Below are 20,679 nucleotides of genomic sequence, written 5' to 3' on the forward strand. Positions count from 1 at the left end.
TCTTCCTGATGTGTGCAGGAAGAGACGTGCCGACGATGCAGAAAAACACGGAGGTAAACTAAAATCAATGAACTTACTTTTCTCATTTCTTTTGAAAGAAACAAAGACACTTATTTAACATTTAAAGACTACTAAACTGTTATTTATTCTGTTGAGAGAAGAGGATTCATCAGCTCTTATTTGGAATGTAGTTTCTCTTGGATTTGAAAAAAATCATAGATTGCCAAGTAAGATTGTTTCTCCATTTTCTGGCTTGTGGTGTTATTGAAATAAATAATGTGTTTTTAACCAACCTCAGGTAGAAAGCTTCTTTCAGAATTTTACCGGCAGAAATGTTTGAATCATGCTTTTATTCTGAAGTATTTAGCATTGTTTGTCACGATATGGTCATTCTTGCTCTACAAATCATTCCATTTTCCTCTCAAAACAACAGTTTTATCCAGTTAAAATTGCTTTTGGTTTCATTTTATACATAAGACAGTCACCTTGATCTTTAAAACCTGGAAAAGCTAATGAGACAAAAAAAGAGTTAATTTTTGTTTGTGATACGTATTTTTCGACAACATATGTAAAATGACAAACATTGTAGTGGAGCCATTTTTTCATTTCTGCCAGTTAAGGACTGGTATTTCACCAAACCGGTCGAAATACAAGCACAAAAAGCTTTTGAGTGATTGTGAAGTGTGCATGTCAACAGCACAGGAGTTGATCATGACCGGATACACGTGTACCAAATTTCATAATTGTTGGTCATAGCACGGCTTGGGGATGATTTTTTATTTTATTTTTTTTATGCAGAGCAGTACGAGTCTCTCTGCATAAAAGTTATCTAGGAAGTATAATGTTGATCTAAATCGTGCATACTCCACAATTTCTGATATTACTAATAAACTAAAATAATCTAAAATAATCCTTTTCTGGGTCAAAAGTGAGAACTCCACAGTTTCTATCAAAATAAAATAAAAAAGAGGAAAGGACACATTAGGGCAAATGGTAACATTCAGACAAAAAGACATGAGTGAAGGCGGTGACATCACAGTGCCATGAAACCGAGTTACTCAGCCTCCCGGTAGAAGTCCGATAAAATGTTATCAAGGAATGCCCTTAGGAGCGCTCAGCTCCACAGCTGCATGGATAACAGGAGGGGGTGAGGTGGGAAGGAGCCTTATGTTTACACATCTTCAAGGAGATTGGAAATATGCAGCCCTTCCAAGGCAACACGAGAAAAGCCAACTCAGATACAGAATGTCTTAGGTCGGGAAGATTATAAATTTCAATCTTACCCTAAAGTCTCTCCAATACATCTCAGTTCCCAATCATCCAAATTAGTTTGGTCGTTCCACTGAGCAGAAACTAGTAACTTCTCCAAGATCGATTCCAACTCGTTAGAGTTTTAGAGTCCTCAGCTGGGCTGCGAGTCTCAGCAAGACTCACATCCAATTTGCATCTCTGTTCACACCAACAGTCTGAGTGTTTGCTAGTTCGGCCAAGTCCATCACAAATTTGTCGATTTGCTCCAAACAGCAGAAATCCTGTAATCATGAATAAATCCAGGGTGAATCCTGCCGGGTGTGTCCCCGCAGGACAAGAGGGCTCTGCTGTGCTCAGTCTTCTCATTGAGAAAATTTGATCAATTGCATTGAGAGACCGGTTGACCAGATCCATAATTTGTAGATTTGGAGGATGTGTAAAGAAAGGCTTCAAAAATATAGAAAAAGACAGGACAAAAACAGAGCAAGCAGGGCAGGCAAGAGCAGGGAGGGAGCAAAGGAAAAAAAGTGTCCGCCTTCATCGACAGCAAGAGAGAAAAGACTCCAACTCTCCCTCCAGAGGCTCCATTCCTCCAATTAGACTGTGTGCGGTAACAGCATTGTAACAATGGGTAAGTAGTTAGATTCCTGAAAAAAAAAATATCGACTTTACTAACGCCTTTGCTTTGAATGCAGTTATTCCCATCACTGATGATGAGTCTGAGATTGAAAGTTCTCCTTGCCATCTTCAGATCCCTACACATATTCTCCATACATTTGTGGACTCTAGTTGGAATATCACTTCCAGTCAAATAAACATGTTCATTTTAAACCTAAATTTATAAAAAGTCTGAAGAGGGGTATATATATTTTTTCCCTCTACCATCAGTGATAGTTATTTTCATAACTATTTAGCGTTTCTTCAGCATTTAATATTTTTACTGTATTATAAAGACAATCCAACAAAAATACTGTAGGCTGTTTGGGTTTTATAAATGTAAGTAAAATATTGTCGCCATGTTGTTTATGCTGCAATGCATTCTGGGTAAATGATGTATGCTTGGTCAGATTGGACCGGCTAAAACAAGAACGAGTAACATCGCTAAGCCTGTTCAATTTGAACTGGAGCGCGTTGAAATTGATGGGAATGTAGAAATCACAAATTATTTTTCCCACATGAAGTGATGCAAACTCACCTCACTATTTTTTGTATTTATTTATTGTTTAATTACAGCCTACAGCGACGTTAAATTTACAATGGTCAAATGCAATATGATAATCAACAACTCGGGTAACGTTAACCTTTCTATGTTTACTCTGTAGATTCCAGTACAGAATGAACCGAACAGTGTTATTAACCCAGCATGGGTTGCACAGATAAAAAAATGGCGTCTTCCAAGGGTGAAAAATATAATGAAAGCAACATGTGCAACTAAACAAAAACATTCCCAATTGTATTCTGATGGCTTACCTTCCCAGGGAACAAAGGTTTGTAATTCACTATTTTAAATCATTTGTTTGTCTGTCCTTTGGACTCATTGCCACAGGGTGTAACCAATTTTTGTCAAACACTACAGTTCAAGAGATGTTAATAGCTTGCATGTTCCACTATTTTTGCAAACAATTTGACATTGGCCTCATAAGGTGTTTTCTTCACAGTCGTAAAAGTCCAAAGTGCCCTTGATGTCCTTCAGATTTTGATAAGTTCAAAGGCTGAAACAGACAGGTGTATGCTGTATCCTGTCTGTGGGATTTATTACCCTGAGAGGTTCCACTGGCTCTCTCAAAGTGACAAAATAGACCAATCCGAGTGGGCGTTGTCAAAACCTGCTGATCCTTTCAGGGTCAAGGGTTGCTGGTTATCTCCAGCGATCTCCAAACATGACACACAACTATAAATGCATACACTCATGCCTAAGGACAATTTAAAGTAACCAATTTACTTCACTGGTATGATTTTTGACTTTGGGAAAGAAAGAGAAAACCAATGTATGTAATGGGAGAAGATGTAAACTCCATGTAGAAAGACTCCAGGCTGGAATTCAAACCCAGGACCTTCTTGTTACAAGGGAACAACAGTAACAACTGTGCCATCATGCAGCCAGAGAGTGGATGTTTCACAAAAAGATTTCCCCCCAAAAGTGATACTTATGGAGGAAGTAAAAGAAGGAAGCAAATTCTCAAACATCTCTAACTTTATCTATTTACTTCCACAATAGTGCCGGCATTATGGCTTCACCCTGCAGTGCAGAGATGCAGAGCTGCCAACCTGCAACTTTTAGATAAATTCCTGCTCCAACAAGCCTGAGTCAAAAGGCTGACCTACCTCACGAACAGTAACTCAGCTCTGCATTATTTTTAAAATCGATAGTCATTAACCTGGGTGCTTTTTTTGATTTCATCTTTTAACACAGAGCCAGATCGAGTCGTCATTCCTACTGGGAGGCCAGGCTTTAAGAAAACGTTTTCCTCTGAAGTACGGATGGATCTTCCTGTTGTTGGCTTTCTGTGTCTTATGGGTCATGTTTAGCAATCCCAACATTGCTGATCACATAGTGGCTAAATTAGCAGAGGTGAGTACACAAAAAAAATACAAAGTCATAAAAGACACCACTCATTAAACCAGAAAACATTAAATTTTCAGAAATCAAAATAAGGGACGCCCACCACGGTGCGTGTTGCCCAACTCTCATGGGGTGGGATGTTCACTACAGTGATAGACAATATTTTATGGCAGTGTTTTTTTGTCCTTAAAAAGTGATCCATAGAGCAACCATTCATACACAGAGGATGGTTAGAGGACCCCAAAACTGTACTCCAATCAAAGTAGTATACTTTAAATACAAGTGTAAAAGGTATTTGGTAAACCACTGAGTAACTGATCATAACACCTGATTTAATATTCAAAATGTGTCCTCAGACAACTAAAAGTATAAAAGCTATGTGAACATTCTGATATTTTACAGAATATTACCAAAATATTTATATAGAGAAGGAGTTGGGTTTGGAGGCTGATTCTAGACCAGATTTACCACAGGGGCCAGGATAGTCAGTGTTTTTCCATGGCAACACTTGAAAAAGAATTAAAAAATAAAAACCAGAGCAATATTTCATCATTTGATATAAAAAGTGAGTCAAAGACCCACTTGTGTCTCCAGAGATCCAGGTTGCAGATCCCTGGCAGATGGAAAGTGTGATCCTATCTCCATACAGCAGCTAAAAATGCAGCTCTATAATTTTTAATTCATTGTTAAAGTAAAATTGTGAAGGTTAAAAAAAAATCCACCACTCAGTATCAACATGAGACATTTATTTAGTATAACTTCTTTGGTACCCTGTTAGCCCCCACCTAGAACCGCCCATGGCTGCAGGTCTGGGTCTGGTGTATTAATAATGATTTGTTCTTTAAATGATCATCTATATTATTTTGGGTGATATTATTATACATTAAATAAGCAAATAATCAAACCAATAGTCTACTAAAATCACAATAAGAAACTTAATCTTAGCAAAATGTTACCATATCAGGGTCTGCTGTGTTCCTCTCCTCACCACAGTGGACACATTTTTTTTAATTTCCCTGTATTCATCCTCACTAACATTATTCAGCCTGCAATTTGCGTCTTCCTTCTCACGTCTGTATCTTTACGAGAGGTTTTGCTTCTAAGGACAGAGAATCGGGTTAAGGAGGCGGGATAACAGCAGCTCACTGCAGCTGTGTAGTGTCTGTCTCTAGGCAACCGTGATAACAGCGTCGGTCCGTAGAGTTCAGGGGTCCTTTAGCTCCCGCAATGAGAATTTAGCTGACCTTAATATTTCCTATTTCATTTTGGTCATTATTGTTACACTTAGTAACAATGTTTGTGATGATAGGCATATCTGTCGGGTGTTTGCAGAAAATCGGTTCAATACAGGACGCAACATTTAACAGCCAAATACGGGACAATTCCGCATTTTAAGGGACGGGTGGCAACCCTACCAGTACCATGATAATCCTTTGAAGGTAGCTAACCAAAGGACTTTACATATAAACATCATCACCCCATAAATATAGCAGTTATTGCAATCATCTTAATGAGTAACATATGACAAGAAAGACAATATTTCATTTCAGGGCTGAAGCAATAAATTGGATTAACTGTGATGGATTGATTATTGAAGAATTCATCAATCAATTTAGGCAAAGAATATTTTTGCCAGGAGTATTCAGACTGTAAAGTTACTTGCTAAGAAAGCAACACAGTCAGAGCAGCAACCTGGGTCTACCTGCGTCTGCCTCACCACCACACCCACACTTAATGACACTTCCAAATTAACCCTACACTGTATTATGTTTTATTTTTGTCAGAACTTTAGATAGAAAATTCGATTAATATAATAATTGTAGCTGCAGCCCTAGTTCATTTAGTTATGGGAGCTTTTTAACTGATAACTTACCATTATTGGGAAAGCCTCTGGACCTGTTTTAACTACCTGAGATACATTCATGAAAAGTATCAAAACCCAGATGGGAAAAAGAAGGAATTTTTGTGTTTTCAAACAAAATATTCAGTCTTAGTTTTATGCTAATACAGGGTCACCTCAATATATAAAATCATGGAAATGTTAATATACAGTATTTTAGGAAGTTATTAATTATTCAGTAATTTGTATAGAAACCATGATTTGTTCAATCTCTAAACTTTATTCTCTAGCTGAAGAAAGTTCCCACCACTGAGGCTCTGATTCCCACCACCAGAACTCTGAAACGTCCCACTGAGCCTCCTAAGCCAACCAGTTTCTGCTCCTTCCACTCTGTGTTACCTGAAGACGCTCTTGAGTTAGAATTTTTAAAGAACTACATCACCTGGCCTGAAACACCATCTGTCCCAGATAACTTCTCTCTGACTGACACCAGTCATGCTGCTCACAGCACTTTCACCATCCTTCCACGTGACGGAGGGGGAAGTTGGCACGTTGGTGATCAGCTGGAGGTCTTGATAAAAATTAATGACTTCAATGGACGTCCCAAGAAATCTGGTGGTGACGTCGTATTTGCTCGGCTGCACAACCCAACTGTTCATGCAGGTGTGGTGGGGAAAGTCTTTGATCATCACAATGGTTCCTACACAGCTGTTTTCCCTTTACTCTGGGAAGGAAGCGCACAGGTTGAGGTAAGACTAAAGCTTTTCTTGATTCCTGGAGAGTACACTCCTTAGGTATCTGAGGTACATTAGGAAATTATAAAGCAGCTGGAAAGAGCAGAGAGTTATGGATAATTCAGGAAGGTCAATGATTCATAAACAATGCAAAACAAGATACAGGAAAACATTTACTAAGGTTGAGCTAAAACAGAAAACCTAATAAAACACATAAAACAAACTCAACAGGAATGACTCAGAAACACCAGGAAGCGAAGACTACGTGGCACACTAGAGTAACCAGACGACTAAAGTAAAACAGAGCTCCAATTAATACATAGCCAAATAACCTACAAAGTCCCAAGATGAATACAAAGTTTTTCAACTCATTTTGTTTCTCCACAAAACAAGTGGAGAACAATACACAATATTGCTCTCCACTTGTTTTGTAACAAATCATTGAATTCTATGTCCAAATGATTTTTTTTTTTGGAGTCAAAAGTGTAAAGTATATATTCCATCACCTCTGCCAAAGACTGCTTCTACAAACATTTGAGCTTCTCAGGAACTCAGTGATTTCTGCCATGATGGAATATGACCTGTGCAGTAAGTCCTGTCAGGAAATTTCCTTGTTACTAAATATTCAACAGTCAGCTGATATTGCTATTATAACAAAATGGAAGTGATTAGAACAAAAGCAACTCTGTCACAAAGCCTAGTACAATGTACATTTACTGGTATAAGTTGATGCTGAGGCACATTGTGTGAAGAGCAGTGATGGCATAGATACTTTGAAAAAGTAACTTGGATTACTGATTACTCCTTGAAACAGTAACTTAGTTAGATTAGTGATTACTTGATTTGGAAAGTAACTAAGTTACATTAAAATTAACTTTTTTAGTTACTTTCAGCAGCTGCTAACAACAATGCTCTGCCACCTGTGAAAATTACATTGGTCTTTGCCAATACTTAATTGCAAGTTATTTTATAATGGTAATATCAATAATGTGTCTCCACTTATACAGTGGAGACACATTGGGGGAGATTGTTTAATAGTTACAACAGTACAAAACAAACTTTAGTCATCTGTGCGTGTTTTGTGTGTTCCAGTATTGTCTGGAAAACCATAAATAGGATTTTAGACCCCCGCCTCCCGCCCCATCGTACAGGTTGTGTGTTACGGCCCTGCGTTTGGTGTTAGAGCCCGGCGCACAGAGCTCCTCTGCTTCACAACTCGGACGTCCCGCTCCACAGATTTGAATTCACACATCTATCTTTCTTACACAAATAAAAATGTGGACTTTTGGGGTTTTGCAAATGCTCAAATCTTACTTCACAAGACTTTTTTGTGAGAACTCTTGTTGTTTTCCCAAAGGTGACCCTGGTCCACTCCAGTGAGGCAGTCACAGTCCTGGACAGAGTCAACCAGGAAGAGCCTGGCAGAATTTTCTTTCAAAGCCTCTTCCATTCAGGCTCAGTTACTGAAGCTACCAATTGTAACGTGTGCCTTAAGGCACCTCCGGAGCAGCTGTGTAACTTCACTGACACCCGAACCCGGGAGCCCTGGTTCTGCTACAAGCCAAAGACCCTCAAATGTGAACACAGGATCACCCACGCTTTCAAAGGTTATGTGCCACAACCAACAGCCAAGGAGGCCAAGCTCTTTCAAAGGTAATTTTAATGCTTATCTCATATTCAACTGTTTTATGGTTGCTCGAAATCATGTTCAAACTCTTGTGTTAAGATATCTTAGGGCAGTGTGTGAAAAAGTCTATCATGAGACTTTGGGGAAGTTGACTTTTTCAGTCTAAAAGCAATACATATCAACTTCAATAAACTGACATCTTTTAAACTTCCAGGTGTTTTTGTTTGTTTAAAACTACATTAATACAACAATATATCTTGATGACATTGAGTCATATCTAGTTCAGGTTTTCATAGCTAAGATGTGACCTACAAACTATTATTTTGCCAACCCAGAGAACCGGATCTGAAATAAACATTCATAGACAGTGTGAGAATATATACTCATCTGTTTTCAAACTGTCGGGTGTTTATCTTGGATTTGTGATCAAGAGACTACTGTTTGTCTAGTGTCTAGATCAAGGGTTTACGGCCACAGGTGGGAGAACAAGCCTTCCCCCAGAGAGCAAAATAGACAGCTGGCACCCCACTGGCAATGGAATCAGTTATGTCTGAAATTGTAGAATAGATGTTATCTACCAGCTCATCTACTGAATTACAGCAGGGAAGTGAGATGGAAGCATAAATTTGATAAAAAGTTGCTACTGCGTTGTTTTTCTAAGTGAGTCAGTGGAGATTGTACTTTTAAAGATAAAAGAGAAATGATCAGTCAGGGCGACATCGATTACAGAGACCTTGGAAATATTCCCACCCTTATTGATAATGAAATCCAGATTGTGTCGTTGTGTGTTGGTTATTTAAAATGTAGGATCTGACGAAAGTTTTCAAGTACATCATACAGTTTTTTAGCACCTCTTTCTTCAGGTTTTTCATGAATGTTGAAGTCTCCCACAAATATTAAGCAGTCATAATCAATGCATATAACTGACACAACTTCACTGAAGTCATTAAAAAAAATGTCCACATATTTTGGGGTTTTGTATAAAGTTAGTGTCAGAGCTCGTTTACGGCCTTTTATCTCAAATTCCAAATACTCAAGAGTCAAAACCTTTTTACCATCCAGTGAATCATATTGTAACAAGCTCTCCCCTTCCTATGTTTTCTATTTTTACTTTAGAAATTGTAATTAGGAAGCACTGTTTCAATTACTACATGTGCTTCATTTCCATCATACAACCATGTTTCTGTCAGAAACATAACATCAACATTATGCTAAGTGATGAAGTCATGAACTGAAACTCCTTTTGCTGATATTCAGCAGAGCCAGATCAAGTGACTCGTAGTAGATAATAATTCAGTTTGAGGTTGCATTAGACAGGTTTGAATTTAGACCACTGCATTTCAATTTTCTGTTAGTAATCTGGACAGAGACACTCTAGTATCTTACTGCCAGGGGGCTATAAGCACTCTGAAAGAAGACATGTAAAACTAAATTCTGGACCTTGTCTCAAACTTAATATGGCTTAGGTAGTTCTGATGAAGTATTTGATGCTCTTTGGTAACTCAATAGAGCAGTGCCTAGCAATACATGTCGAAGTTTGGAGGTGACATTTCTGTCGTAGACTCCTGTCGAAGTAGGGTTGGTCGATATATCAAGTATTCCATTATCACAAGTTTTTCGATTCACAATGGTTAAAATGGCTCTATTGCAACCATCGAGTATAAATAGTCATTCAGATAATAAACTTTTGGCATCTAACTCACTAAAAGTGTTGTTTATCCAACACGTTACGAATGCGTCACTAGTCCATCCTCTCTCCCAACCTGAAAATGTTCTGCCCCACAGGCTGCACGGAGAAAAAACTTGATGACAGCGAGAGTTTCAGGTGCAAGGATGAGTTAATAGCGTTTTTGAAAGTTCGCATTGAGCACGCCTGAGCGAAGACAGCGTTGAGGCGTTCATAGTTAAAGTGAATGTTGGAGCCGTATTCTCATAAATGCCAGTGCAAAGGTTCTCTGCTCTGCTAGCGCACCTTCCAAATCACCCAGTTCGTGTTAACGGTGTCCCACATGATCTATGGTGGCGTGTGCGATCCGCCCCGAGTTACAAAAATTCAGAGGTGCCCAACACGTTAGCTATAAATCTAGCTTAGTTGTTGCGCAACATCCCCCTCCCCTTCTCTCTCTCTCTCTCTACTTCCCCTTCTGAGAGGAGGGAGATGTTGCTCCCAGCTCTCCGTCTAACGGATCCGAGAAGCCTCTAACTCCGGAGTATTACTACAGATGAGAATATAGAGGACATTCTGTTTAAGCTGGGCGCGAGAAAGACTAGCCTGGTTTCTAACGACCTCCATCCAGATGTCCCACCCTTTTTCACCCTGTGAACTAGCCAGATCGAGCAGCCCGCAATCAGCTAGTTTCACAGAGCACACCTGTTAACTGTCGCACTTTCTCTTTATTACAACTTGCACTTGTTACTGAACCAGGTAGGTTTTAGTGACTCGGGCGAGTCCCAAGGGTGTTGTTTTAGTTTTGGCTAAAAACAACCTATAAAACATTTTCCACTTTCTCCTCCCAGAATCAAACTTCATAGCTATTTTACAACCATCAAAGAACTTTAAGGTGACTCATTAACTGAATGTCCACAACATCTTTTAGATTTTCTTAATGCTAATTATTTTATTAATAAGGCAATTTTGCAAGGGTCAGTACAGCTTAAATCAGTAGCCAAAATAATCAAACAAGTAAAATCAATAATCTGGTCTATCTAATATTCTTATAATCAAACCAACATCAACCACTGGTTAAACCAATATTAATTATTGGCTTAATTATAAGTTATCATTATTAATTTAAGTATTTTACTCTGGGTTTTATCCAATTCCTCAAAATGTTTAGATTTTATTCTTTAAACCTTTAATGCTCCGAAATGAGCAACCTGAACTATTTCTATTCACTGCAGGCTGGAAACTTCCTCTTTCTTCAGGAAACCTGCTCTTCCTGTTTCATGACTCTCTTTCTGCCTGACTGATTTTTTATGATTAAATAGAAAAAAGTAGAATTAAAGCAAAGTTTGCAGGACACAATAACAACACACATAACCAGATTGATTTTATTACCGTCTGACTCTACTGTTGGGTCTTGATGTCACCTGTATAATCAGTTTTAAAGATAACTTTATTCATTGTTATTATTAAACTAAAATCTCCAGCATGGGGAAGTGGGCTGAGCTCGACTTTTCTCAACAGTAGCTTAAGAGGATGACCAAAAATCTTGAATAGTTCATCTGATCAACTATTCAAGATCAACTATTCAAGTACCTATAGAAACAACGCTGGATCAATAATCCGACAGTGGCTTGGATTTTACATGGAGGACGTCTAACAAAAAAGGCAATTTGAAAACATGAAGTAAAACCATACGAAAGGTTGTGCCACAAATTTATTGCACCACCTCATAAGTCATCCATAGGCTTGTGTTTTTAGCACACAATCTCCAGAAACCTCTCAACCTTTTGCACTGATGATATTCACGGGTATTAACGTCACCATTTGGACTTCAGCTTCTTTGATTTTGGTTTCGGATTATTTCCTTTTTTGTCTTTTACCACTTTGTGTGGCATGTGCTTCATATCTAGCATAATAAAAGCAATGTCTATTTAAATGGGTTTGAGATCCTCTAGTACCTGTTTACTATGTTTCCTTGTGGAATTTTGGATTTTGCCGAAATCTGTTATGACTGACCTGAATCACACTGAATGAAAGTAAAGGAAACGTGACATTGCTTAAGACTGCATTTCAGAAGTAAAAACAAAAAATGCTTTTCACTTTCAATTGACAGTGTTTATCTCATTTTCTTTGCTCTTATTATAGTGGTGTCAACCTGAAAACTTCCATTCAGTCTTCAGAACCTTCCAGAATCAGCATTTTACCAAAACTAAAAGGTAAAGATCATGTTATAATTGTATTACAATAAATCACAGATTGCTTGACATACATAAGAAAAAAGTTAGCAGTTGCTAATTTTAAAGTGTGGCTTTGTTAGACATTTTTGTGAATTGCCAATTTATAATTTATATTATCTGACTGGATTTTATTTGATATGTTTAAACAGAGCAAACATTTTCTATAAACATTCTGCAAAGCAAATACAGTATGTATCTAGATGCATTTTTCTAATATGACCAACAAAGTACTGATAGGATATGACATATCATTAATGTTGAACAGCTGTTTTGCTTCTGAATTTACTGTCATGATAAACAGGTAATAAATGTAATTTATTATTTCTTCCAGTTCTCAATGAAACAGCCCCTGTTAATATGTCAGGTAAAGCTGATACTGGTAAAAATTTTGATATCCATAAAGTTGTTTCTATGAAATAATGCTGGCATACATGATTTTGTTCATCATCATCATCATCACTTCTCTAAATACTAAGTGGCCCTCAAAATAATCTTCTTAAACCTTAATTATATTGCACATAGATATAGTTATTCCAAGGTTCTTCTGAATCTCCCTTCGTCTAGGAGGAACCATGAGAGCTAATCCTGCTGGTTATTACTACCAGGATGCATGGCGAGCACTAGACGGCACCTCAGTTCATCAGTTTAACAACGCCACAGCAATCAGCCAGTGTCTGAAAGGGAAGGTTCTCCATCTGTATGGAGACTCCACCGTCAGGCAGTGGTTTGAATTCTTAATTGCTAAAGTTCCAGGTAGATACTCAGTAGAAATGTCTGACAACAATTTGAATTGGTTCTTTCTGATGAGTTCTCTGTTACACTTTCAGATCTCAAGAAGTTTGACCTGAAAACCCCCCCACAAACCGGACCCCTTATGGCCTTGGATTATAAAAACAACATTTTATTGACGTTCCGCTGCCATGGCCCTCCGCTCCGTGCTTATACGTTGCCAGTCAGTCAGTTCCACTTTGTTGCCAACGAACTGGACAGTGTGGTTGGAGGCGCAAACGCTGTAGTCATTTTTGGCGTCTGGGCACACTTTGGCGTTTACCCTGTGGAGGTCTACATCCGACGTCTGCTGAGCATAAGGAGGGCAGTAGTGCGGTTGTTGACCAGAGCTCCAGATACTCTGGTTGTCATCAGGACTGGTAATCCCAAAAGGTTGACGCTACGTGAGTCGCTGACCACTGACGATTACTACGCATTGCAGCGAGACAAGATACTCAGAGCAATATTCAAAGAAGTGAATGTCAAACTGCTGGATGCCTGGGAGATGACCCAGGCCCACTACCTTCCACATGACCTCCACCCACCACAACCCATAATTAAGAATATGATAGATGTTATTTTGTCCCACGTATGTCCCCAGAGGTGAATTTTAAAGAAACATGGAAGAAGCAGAAGGCTGTAGATCTGGGTGGTCTGGTAACTATTGGTGATTGGTAGCACATACTCACAGTTTGATTTTTGACACAAACTAATCCAGCTGTACGGAAGAGGGGAAAAAATATTAACAAATAGAAAAAGAAGCAGATGCAGGGTTGGTGTTTTATGGGAAAATGTAAGGACATTTCGTGATGTATTAAAGCTTTCATTCCATTAAATATTCATTAAAAAAACAGAACCCTATCTAATCTCCTAACAGTAAACATCCAATTTTGCCTCAAATGTCTTTTCTCAGGCCTGTTGCCTCTAAGACTTTTTCATAACTTAATGCATTCTGATGTAAATCAATGTGGAGCTCTGCATTAATATGCTCAGGTATGCTCGCTATGCTAGCTTAGATCTTATCAGTTATGTTCTGTGTGTGGTGTTTTTCAAGAAATTACTCAAATTACATGGTGATCAACAGCAACACAGTTCTGAAAGTCAATCATGTGAAAACTGAAGACATGGAGGTAACATGGAGATAAACATTTGATATTTAAATTACTCAAAAAAATTGAGTCAAAGTTAATATAGTGAGTTGTGTAGCTAATGTTATCTTAACAATAAATACATTTTTATCTGTTTATTTTTTGCATGCTGAATTAAAAGAAAAACATTGAATTGCATAGTTATTAGTGTAATCTGCACACTTAGCACTAGTGACATTATTTCCATTACTACAATAGAATGATTCTCTCTGAGTATTATGTGTACAGGTCCAGTACCATGTTTTAGCCTGCATTGCAAAGTCAGTGCATTCAAACTGCTATAATCAAATTTCTATATTAATACAGTTGTATCAATGATTTGTTCTTTATTGATATGACATTTCTCTTGAAAGATTGTAAAAACAAGTTTTCCAGTTTTTAACAGATAACTAAATTAGCAAAATAGACCAGTTACTTTTTCTTATTGATATTGTGTTTATTATATTCTCATTTTACAGGCTTTCATTAGTTTTGGTACATTTTTACTGGAAAACATCAGCACAAATTTTGTTAATGATTTAGAATTTTAGCCCCACCTTTCAACAAAACTATATACATTCTATGAATCAATTATGATTATGTGATTAACTTACATATTTGGTCAGAGGACTTGATTAAGACACAAGACTTAAAGTGCAGGACTTTTACTGGTCATGTTGTGTCTGCAGGCTTGTGTGTAGGACAGTGGGTGTGTTTGTGTGTAACTTCCAATTAGACGCAGCTTAACAGAGAAGCAGCTCAAGGAGGAAGATATCAGATGGCTTTCTCACCTAGTGAGGTAAACATGCGCTCCTGACCTCTCCGTTAACTATTCCTGAGTGTTTTTGCTTGCTGGACTGGTCTTGTACCCTCACCTTTATCAGCTCTTGCCTATAGTTAAGCAGCAATTGCCAAATGAAGCCTCATGAAGTAATGAGGCTTTCCAGCCCATTGATTTGCCCAAAGATTCATTACTTGGTGCTTCATTCATTGCTCACTAGTGGCATCTAGTGCTGAACTGAAACTGTGACAGCCTTGTCATTCAAATAAATCATACTTCAAAAATATTACAACATGGCAGTGTAGGCAAAATTGTCATTTTTTTGTCAATCCCATGTCCAGTAACTGTAGGATCTATTGAATCATATTTATCTAAAATGATTTTCATCAAAATGTCCTGCTAAAATGTTGACCGTCAGTTGTGGTTGTACCTTCTTTTGTTGACTGATTTGATGATGAAGACATATGATGTTTTGAGTCTTGAGAGTGAAGTGCTTGTTGGGGCAGAAATGGTATGCTTTGTGTTTGTTACTTGCTTTCTGAAAAACTAGAATTTGTCTAACTTCTATTTTTTTGGACTTCTGGTCCTGATTGATTTTTTAGGTATGCAAAAAATTTCACTCTTCCAGTGGTTTTTAGTCTGTTTCCGCTGTGTGTGTGCGTGTGTGTGCATGTGTGTGCGTGCGCATTTGTTTGTAATATCTTATGGGGACTATTTTCCTGACACATATTATGTTGTAGGGAAGCGTTTTTGGGTCAGGGGTTAGGTTTAGGATTAAGGTGTGAATTGAGTTTTGGTTAGGGTCTGCTATGTAGGGGTTAGGGTCAAGGGGTCAGATTTAGGGCTAAGGTATGAATTGAGTTTTGGTTAGGGTTAGGTATATGATGGTTAGGGTTAGGAAAAGGGTAAAGGTAAGGTTTAGGCTGTAGAAATTAATGGAAAGTCCCCACAAAGATAGCCACGCAAACGTATGTGTGTGTGCGTTTGTTTGTAATACCTTGTGGGGACGATTTTCCTGACATATACTACGTTGTGAGGACCAATTGCTCCTTGTGGGGACCGGAGCCTGGTCCCCACAAGGGGAAACCCTGTTTTTGGGTCAGGGGTCAGAGTTAGGACTAAGGTATGAATTGAGTTTTGGTTAGGGTTAGGAAAAGGGTAAAGGTAAGGTTTAGGCTGTAGAAATGAATGGAAGTCAATGGAAAGTCCCCACAAAGATAGCAACACAAACATGTGTGCGTGTGTGTGTGTGTGTGTGTTAACTAGCATTGAAGCTAAAATGGGAAAACAGCGGATCATTGCACCAATGTTATTAGGTCCACTTAATCTGCACCACACATCAAGTGACTGTGCAGATGATTTATTGATTTTGAGCAGTATATATATGACCACCCACGTGCATAATGAGCTACCTAAAAACCTATGCATACTGCTCAAAAAAATAAAGGGAACATTTCACTTTAATTTTGTGTGTGGCTCCAAATCCAGGCCTCCATTGGTTAATAAATTTGATTTCCATTGATGATTTTTGTGTGATTTTGTTGTCAGCACATTCAACTTTGTACAGAACAAAGTATTCAATGAGAATATTTCATTCATTCAGATCTAGGATGTGTTATTTGAGTGTTCCCTTTATTTTTTTGAGCAGTGTATTTATACTGTGAAACCCCCACATCCCAAACTGAAATTAATGAAGTGAATATCCAAAAACGTATTCTAAATAACTAAAATTAAACAAAAATTCTAATTATAAATCAACTAGAAAATAAGCAAATAAAAATAAACAAAATCCAAATCCTAAGATATAACTGAAAATAGAGCAATAGCTCCGACACTCCAGCCCCTACTAGTGCATTAAATCACAATTGTATCTCTAACTAAAGGAGCTATTCTAACAATCTCAGTAATACCCAATGTTAACACAGACATTAAGTAATTCTTCTTTGTTCTTCACTTTCTTATGAGGAACCTGCAAGAGAATAAAGATAGAAGGAATAGGAATGTCTTTAGTCTGCCTCCAGGAGCAGACAGAGCTTTGTCACTGGCCTCACCAACACTCTGGTTTTGGTCTGAAGCTGCGCTGAACGAATCAGGCCTCGTGCATCAGCTTTGACTGCCAGGACTCTGCCAACATCCTCTGGGTGCAGTCGCATCTGCAATCAGGACAATGTCTCCAGGAGAGATGTTTCTTTTCCATCTCATCCATCCACTTTTGTCTTTCCTGCGTTAAGGACAGATACTCAGAGATCCATCTTTTCCAAAAGAGTTCAACCATATACTGTACTTGCTTCCATCTGCGCCTGAGGTACAGCTCTCTTTTCTGAAATGGTCCAGGTGGCAGAACAGGTTTACTTTTTAACATCAGGATGTGATTTGATGTGAGGTTGGATATTTTTCGTTCCAGAGGCTTCCCTTTGTTTCTTCTCCAGGTCAAACAGACAGACAGGATCTTTGTGGCAGCAGAGTTTGCACTGATTATCCAGCATCTTTGACGTAGTCTGGATAACATTTGGTTTCTTCCTGCTGGACCAAGCAAATGGTGAATGTAACACAGAATTCATGTCACATGCATGGCTTTACACAGAGCAACTGGATGTCCAGCCCCAGATGGCACAGCAGCTTCTCTGAGACGTCCACCCACTCTGAGGATTCCATTATCAACCACTGGACCAAGTCCGTACAGCTGGCCGTCTTCAGAGACGGCCCCTGTCAGCTCTAAGTGAGCTGTTCTATGGCTCATACCTGTCATGTTGTAATGAAATGCGCTGCTTTAGTCATATCTGCAGATGTCAAACACTGGGTTTTCAGCATAGTTTTAAACTGCTGCATTTTTTGCGACACCCTTTGCTTTTTGGTGTTTGTATTTTTTGCAGACTGATGTATTATGGTAGAAAACTCTTCTTTTCTGAGACAGCTGCATATGAAGTTCTTTGAGCTTTAAAACCCAAGCTACAGATGTTTTCAGCTTCATCAGCTTGCATTAAAACAAACTTTTATCTTGGCTTTTTCTATTCTTCCTCTTTTCTCCGTCCCTGAAGGATAAGTATTTTTTGAGACATTGTTTTGCTAACTTATCTTCTACCGGAGCTTTGGACGTTTGGATGCTCTCTGCACATTGCACAGTAGCTCAAATTACCGGCAAAGCGTTCATGACCTACAGTGGCCACCAGGGACCCCAAAAAGCATTTTTTTTTCTTTTTGTCCATAAAATAATGATTTCTACATACATCATCAAATATATATTATTGTAAAAACAAAACACTTCATAGTGAAATTATGTGTTTTTGTTATCATAATGACATAGAAATTATTACAACAAAAAAATATCAGCTCCACTGAGGGGGCCCCAAGCGGCAGCTTAGTTTGCTTATGCCTTGGGCCGGCCCTGATGGCTTTGCTATTGTTGATTTTAGGGCTAAAAATGTTTTAAAATTAACATGAAAACAACTTATAAAATGAATGTACAAACATAAAACAAACAAATGATTGTTTTCACTGATTTAATTTCTTCACGGTAACTTCAACAGTTTTTTATTGTTTTACATTTAGCTAATATTTCCTGTCACAATTTGACTGCTTATTGCTGTTAAACATACAGATATTTTTCAGTGTTGTAATCATGATGAAAATATCTAAACCACTGTAAACGTTTTATTAATTTTTCTCCGAACAATGTTCCAAATGCCAAACAACAGAATCATCATCCTTGTCATTTATTGATCTTTTTCAACAACCATAAACTCCTCAAAAGTTTTTTGTTAAAGGACTTCTGTACAGGAAGTACCACCATGTTGTCCTCGGCTCATTCAGAGAAAGAGTGCAAGCGTATAAAGGGGAGGAGTGTATAAAAGTTTGTTGGGTTCAACAAGTTTCCACAAGTTCAGGAAGAGAATGGTCACTTGTTTGCTGAGCCATCCTTAAGTGTCAAAGCTCATAACACCATCCCTGGTTTTACAACCTTATCTTGTCCTCCTACCATATTGGGCTGTAGCTACAGGTTTAATTATTATTCACACTTCCTTTATTATCCCTTGTTAAAACACGAAGCGGTGGAGCTAAACCAGTCCACTGTAACAAAAATCAATGATGAACCAAAAGTGAAAATTTCAGTAGTTATCAACATGTTGCTGCATTATCAACAGAATAATTTAGTACAAGATAAAGTCTGAGATCCCATCAACCAGTTTAATCAGCAGATCCAATAAAAAGAACCAGACGTGCCTGGAATTCTTAGCTATAGTGTTAGCAATGGTTGAAAAAAGAGAACAAGTGATTCAACTAAAAAAAATGTTAAGTGGCATATTTATTTCTTAAATTCTGATTTATTGCTGTAGAATTTCTTAAAATGATCTTAAGAAGACAAATCATTCAGTAATGTGTTTTTGTTTTGTTCTTATCAGTTGGAAACAGTAAAAATAGGCAGAGAGACATGTCTGTTGGAGCATTTGAGTCTTTTACACATTGCCTGCTGTGTAGAAAAACCACCAACAACAAAAATATTAGATACTCATAGAAAACAGAAACGACTGTAGCAGTTGCCTCTATAGAGGAATGTTGTATTTGACATACAAGTTAATGATGTCAAAGATGGTTCATGGTGATCTACGTTTGGGCAAAGGGAAATAAAGGCAGAATAACTAATATAACTCATATGAAACCTAATATAAAACTAATATGGATCAGTTCCAAGCACTAATTAGTCCAGCCTCTCAGACCAAAACCCGACAGCCTTATAATTTTGCTTACAAAACACACACACACACACACACACACACACACAAACGCACACACACACACACACACGTTTGCATGGCTATCTTTGTGGGGATGTTCCATTGACTTCCATTCATTTCTACAGCCTCAATCTTACCGCAGGGTCTGGTTCATAGAGTATGCAGTTAAATACAATAAAATTGTAATCAAAACTTTTGGAATTGTAATGATTTGTTTTTTGTTTTTTTTTTAAACAAAAAGTTTTGTTTAAAAAAACTTTTTTTAAATTAACTCATTTTTGTCTTGTGAACTTAAAAAGTTATTTGCTAAACATAAACTTTTATTTGCACACATCAGAAATCTTTTGTTGTGATTTTAGGCCCTGCCCACGATGTCATGTGAGAATCATAAGCAAAACTTTGAGTCACAATCAAATACTTAAAATAGCAAGAAAAGATTCATGACAAGCGCAAATAAGTTTGTTTTGCAAATAATTTTTTCACTTCATGAGACAAAAATGTGTGATTTTAATTTTAAAAAAAGTTTTTTTTTAAGCAAAACTCAGTAGGCTTTTCTCATGGTGACATACATTAACAATTAAATGTTTGCTTTTGTTTTGTTTTTTTTTCCCCTTTTTTCTGCAGTTCCACATTAAAGTTTGATGCAGCTCTGCTTTCCTGAATGAACCATCTTCATCTCCACTGGATGTGTAGCAAACAGGCAGCTCTTTTTTTATAGATTACAGCCCACTAAAAGGTAAAAGTTAATATTCTGTCCCAGAATGTGGTAAGATGTGCCTTTTTTGTTGAGCACCTGCCCCTTTAGTGGTCTCTGCACAGCTCTGCCTTACCCTAGCCCTAAGAACGCCAGAGGAAAGAACCTTTTTGAAAATAGTATACTGGAAGACTGGATGAAAGAAAAATCTTTTTCTTTTTTTTTAATCCAGGATGATTTTACTTCGGAAAGTAATTGAGCAGTGAGTTGTAAAGAGTTTGGACAGAAAGTTTCAGGAAGGTGAGCAGGATATTGGATAAGGTTCAGAACTCAAGGAATGTAAAGTGAGGAGATTCAAAGAGGAAGGTCTCACCAAAACATGGTTGGTAAGACCTTCTTTTGGTGGTCTTACCAACCAGATGAGTTGCTGAGGAATGACACAGATGTAACCTGTCTAATTCCTTGGACAAGTTACCAAAGTCCAAGGAATGAGCAGGGGGGATAGGTTTCCCCAAAGGAGAGGGAACATGGATAAGGTTCAGAACTCAAGGAATGTAAATCAGAAGGTAAAACCAATCTGACAGCAGAACGTCTTGTTTTGAGGCTCTGCCTGATACGCTGACAGGCTGTTGCTGAAAGAGCTGGTCACACCCTGTTA

At 38.0% G+C, this 20,679-nt stretch overlaps 1 protein-coding gene across 2 annotated transcripts; it reads left to right on the plus strand.

Annotated features, from left to right (window-relative positions):
* On the plus strand, positions 1 to 13,547 carry LOC106911715 (NXPE family member 3-like). Of its 2 annotated transcripts, XM_014978542.2 has the most exons (9): positions 14 to 53; positions 2,574 to 2,738; positions 3,665 to 3,823; positions 5,945 to 6,403; positions 7,746 to 8,041; positions 11,827 to 11,897; positions 12,250 to 12,282; positions 12,483 to 12,671; positions 12,746 to 13,547. In XM_014978542.2, the coding sequence occupies exons 1-9, from the start codon at positions 36 to 38 to the stop codon at positions 13,291 to 13,293; spliced, it is 1,938 nt and encodes a 645-aa protein (XP_014834028.2). In that variant the 5' UTR covers positions 14 to 35; the 3' UTR covers positions 13,294 to 13,547. The 2 variants fall into 2 exon arrangements, with proteins under 2 accessions (XP_014834029.2, XP_014834028.2); XM_014978543.2 differs by lacking the exon at positions 2,574 to 2,738 and having other exon boundaries at positions 1 to 53.
* The last annotated feature ends 7,132 nt before the right edge of the window (positions 13,548 to 20,679 follow it).

Source organism: Poecilia mexicana, unplaced genomic scaffold, assembly GCF_051168715.1.
Source record: "Poecilia mexicana isolate PSO_F unplaced genomic scaffold, ASM5116871v1 scaffold_23, whole genome shotgun sequence".
NCBI lineage: Eukaryota > Metazoa > Chordata > Actinopteri > Cyprinodontiformes > Poeciliidae > Poecilia > Poecilia mexicana.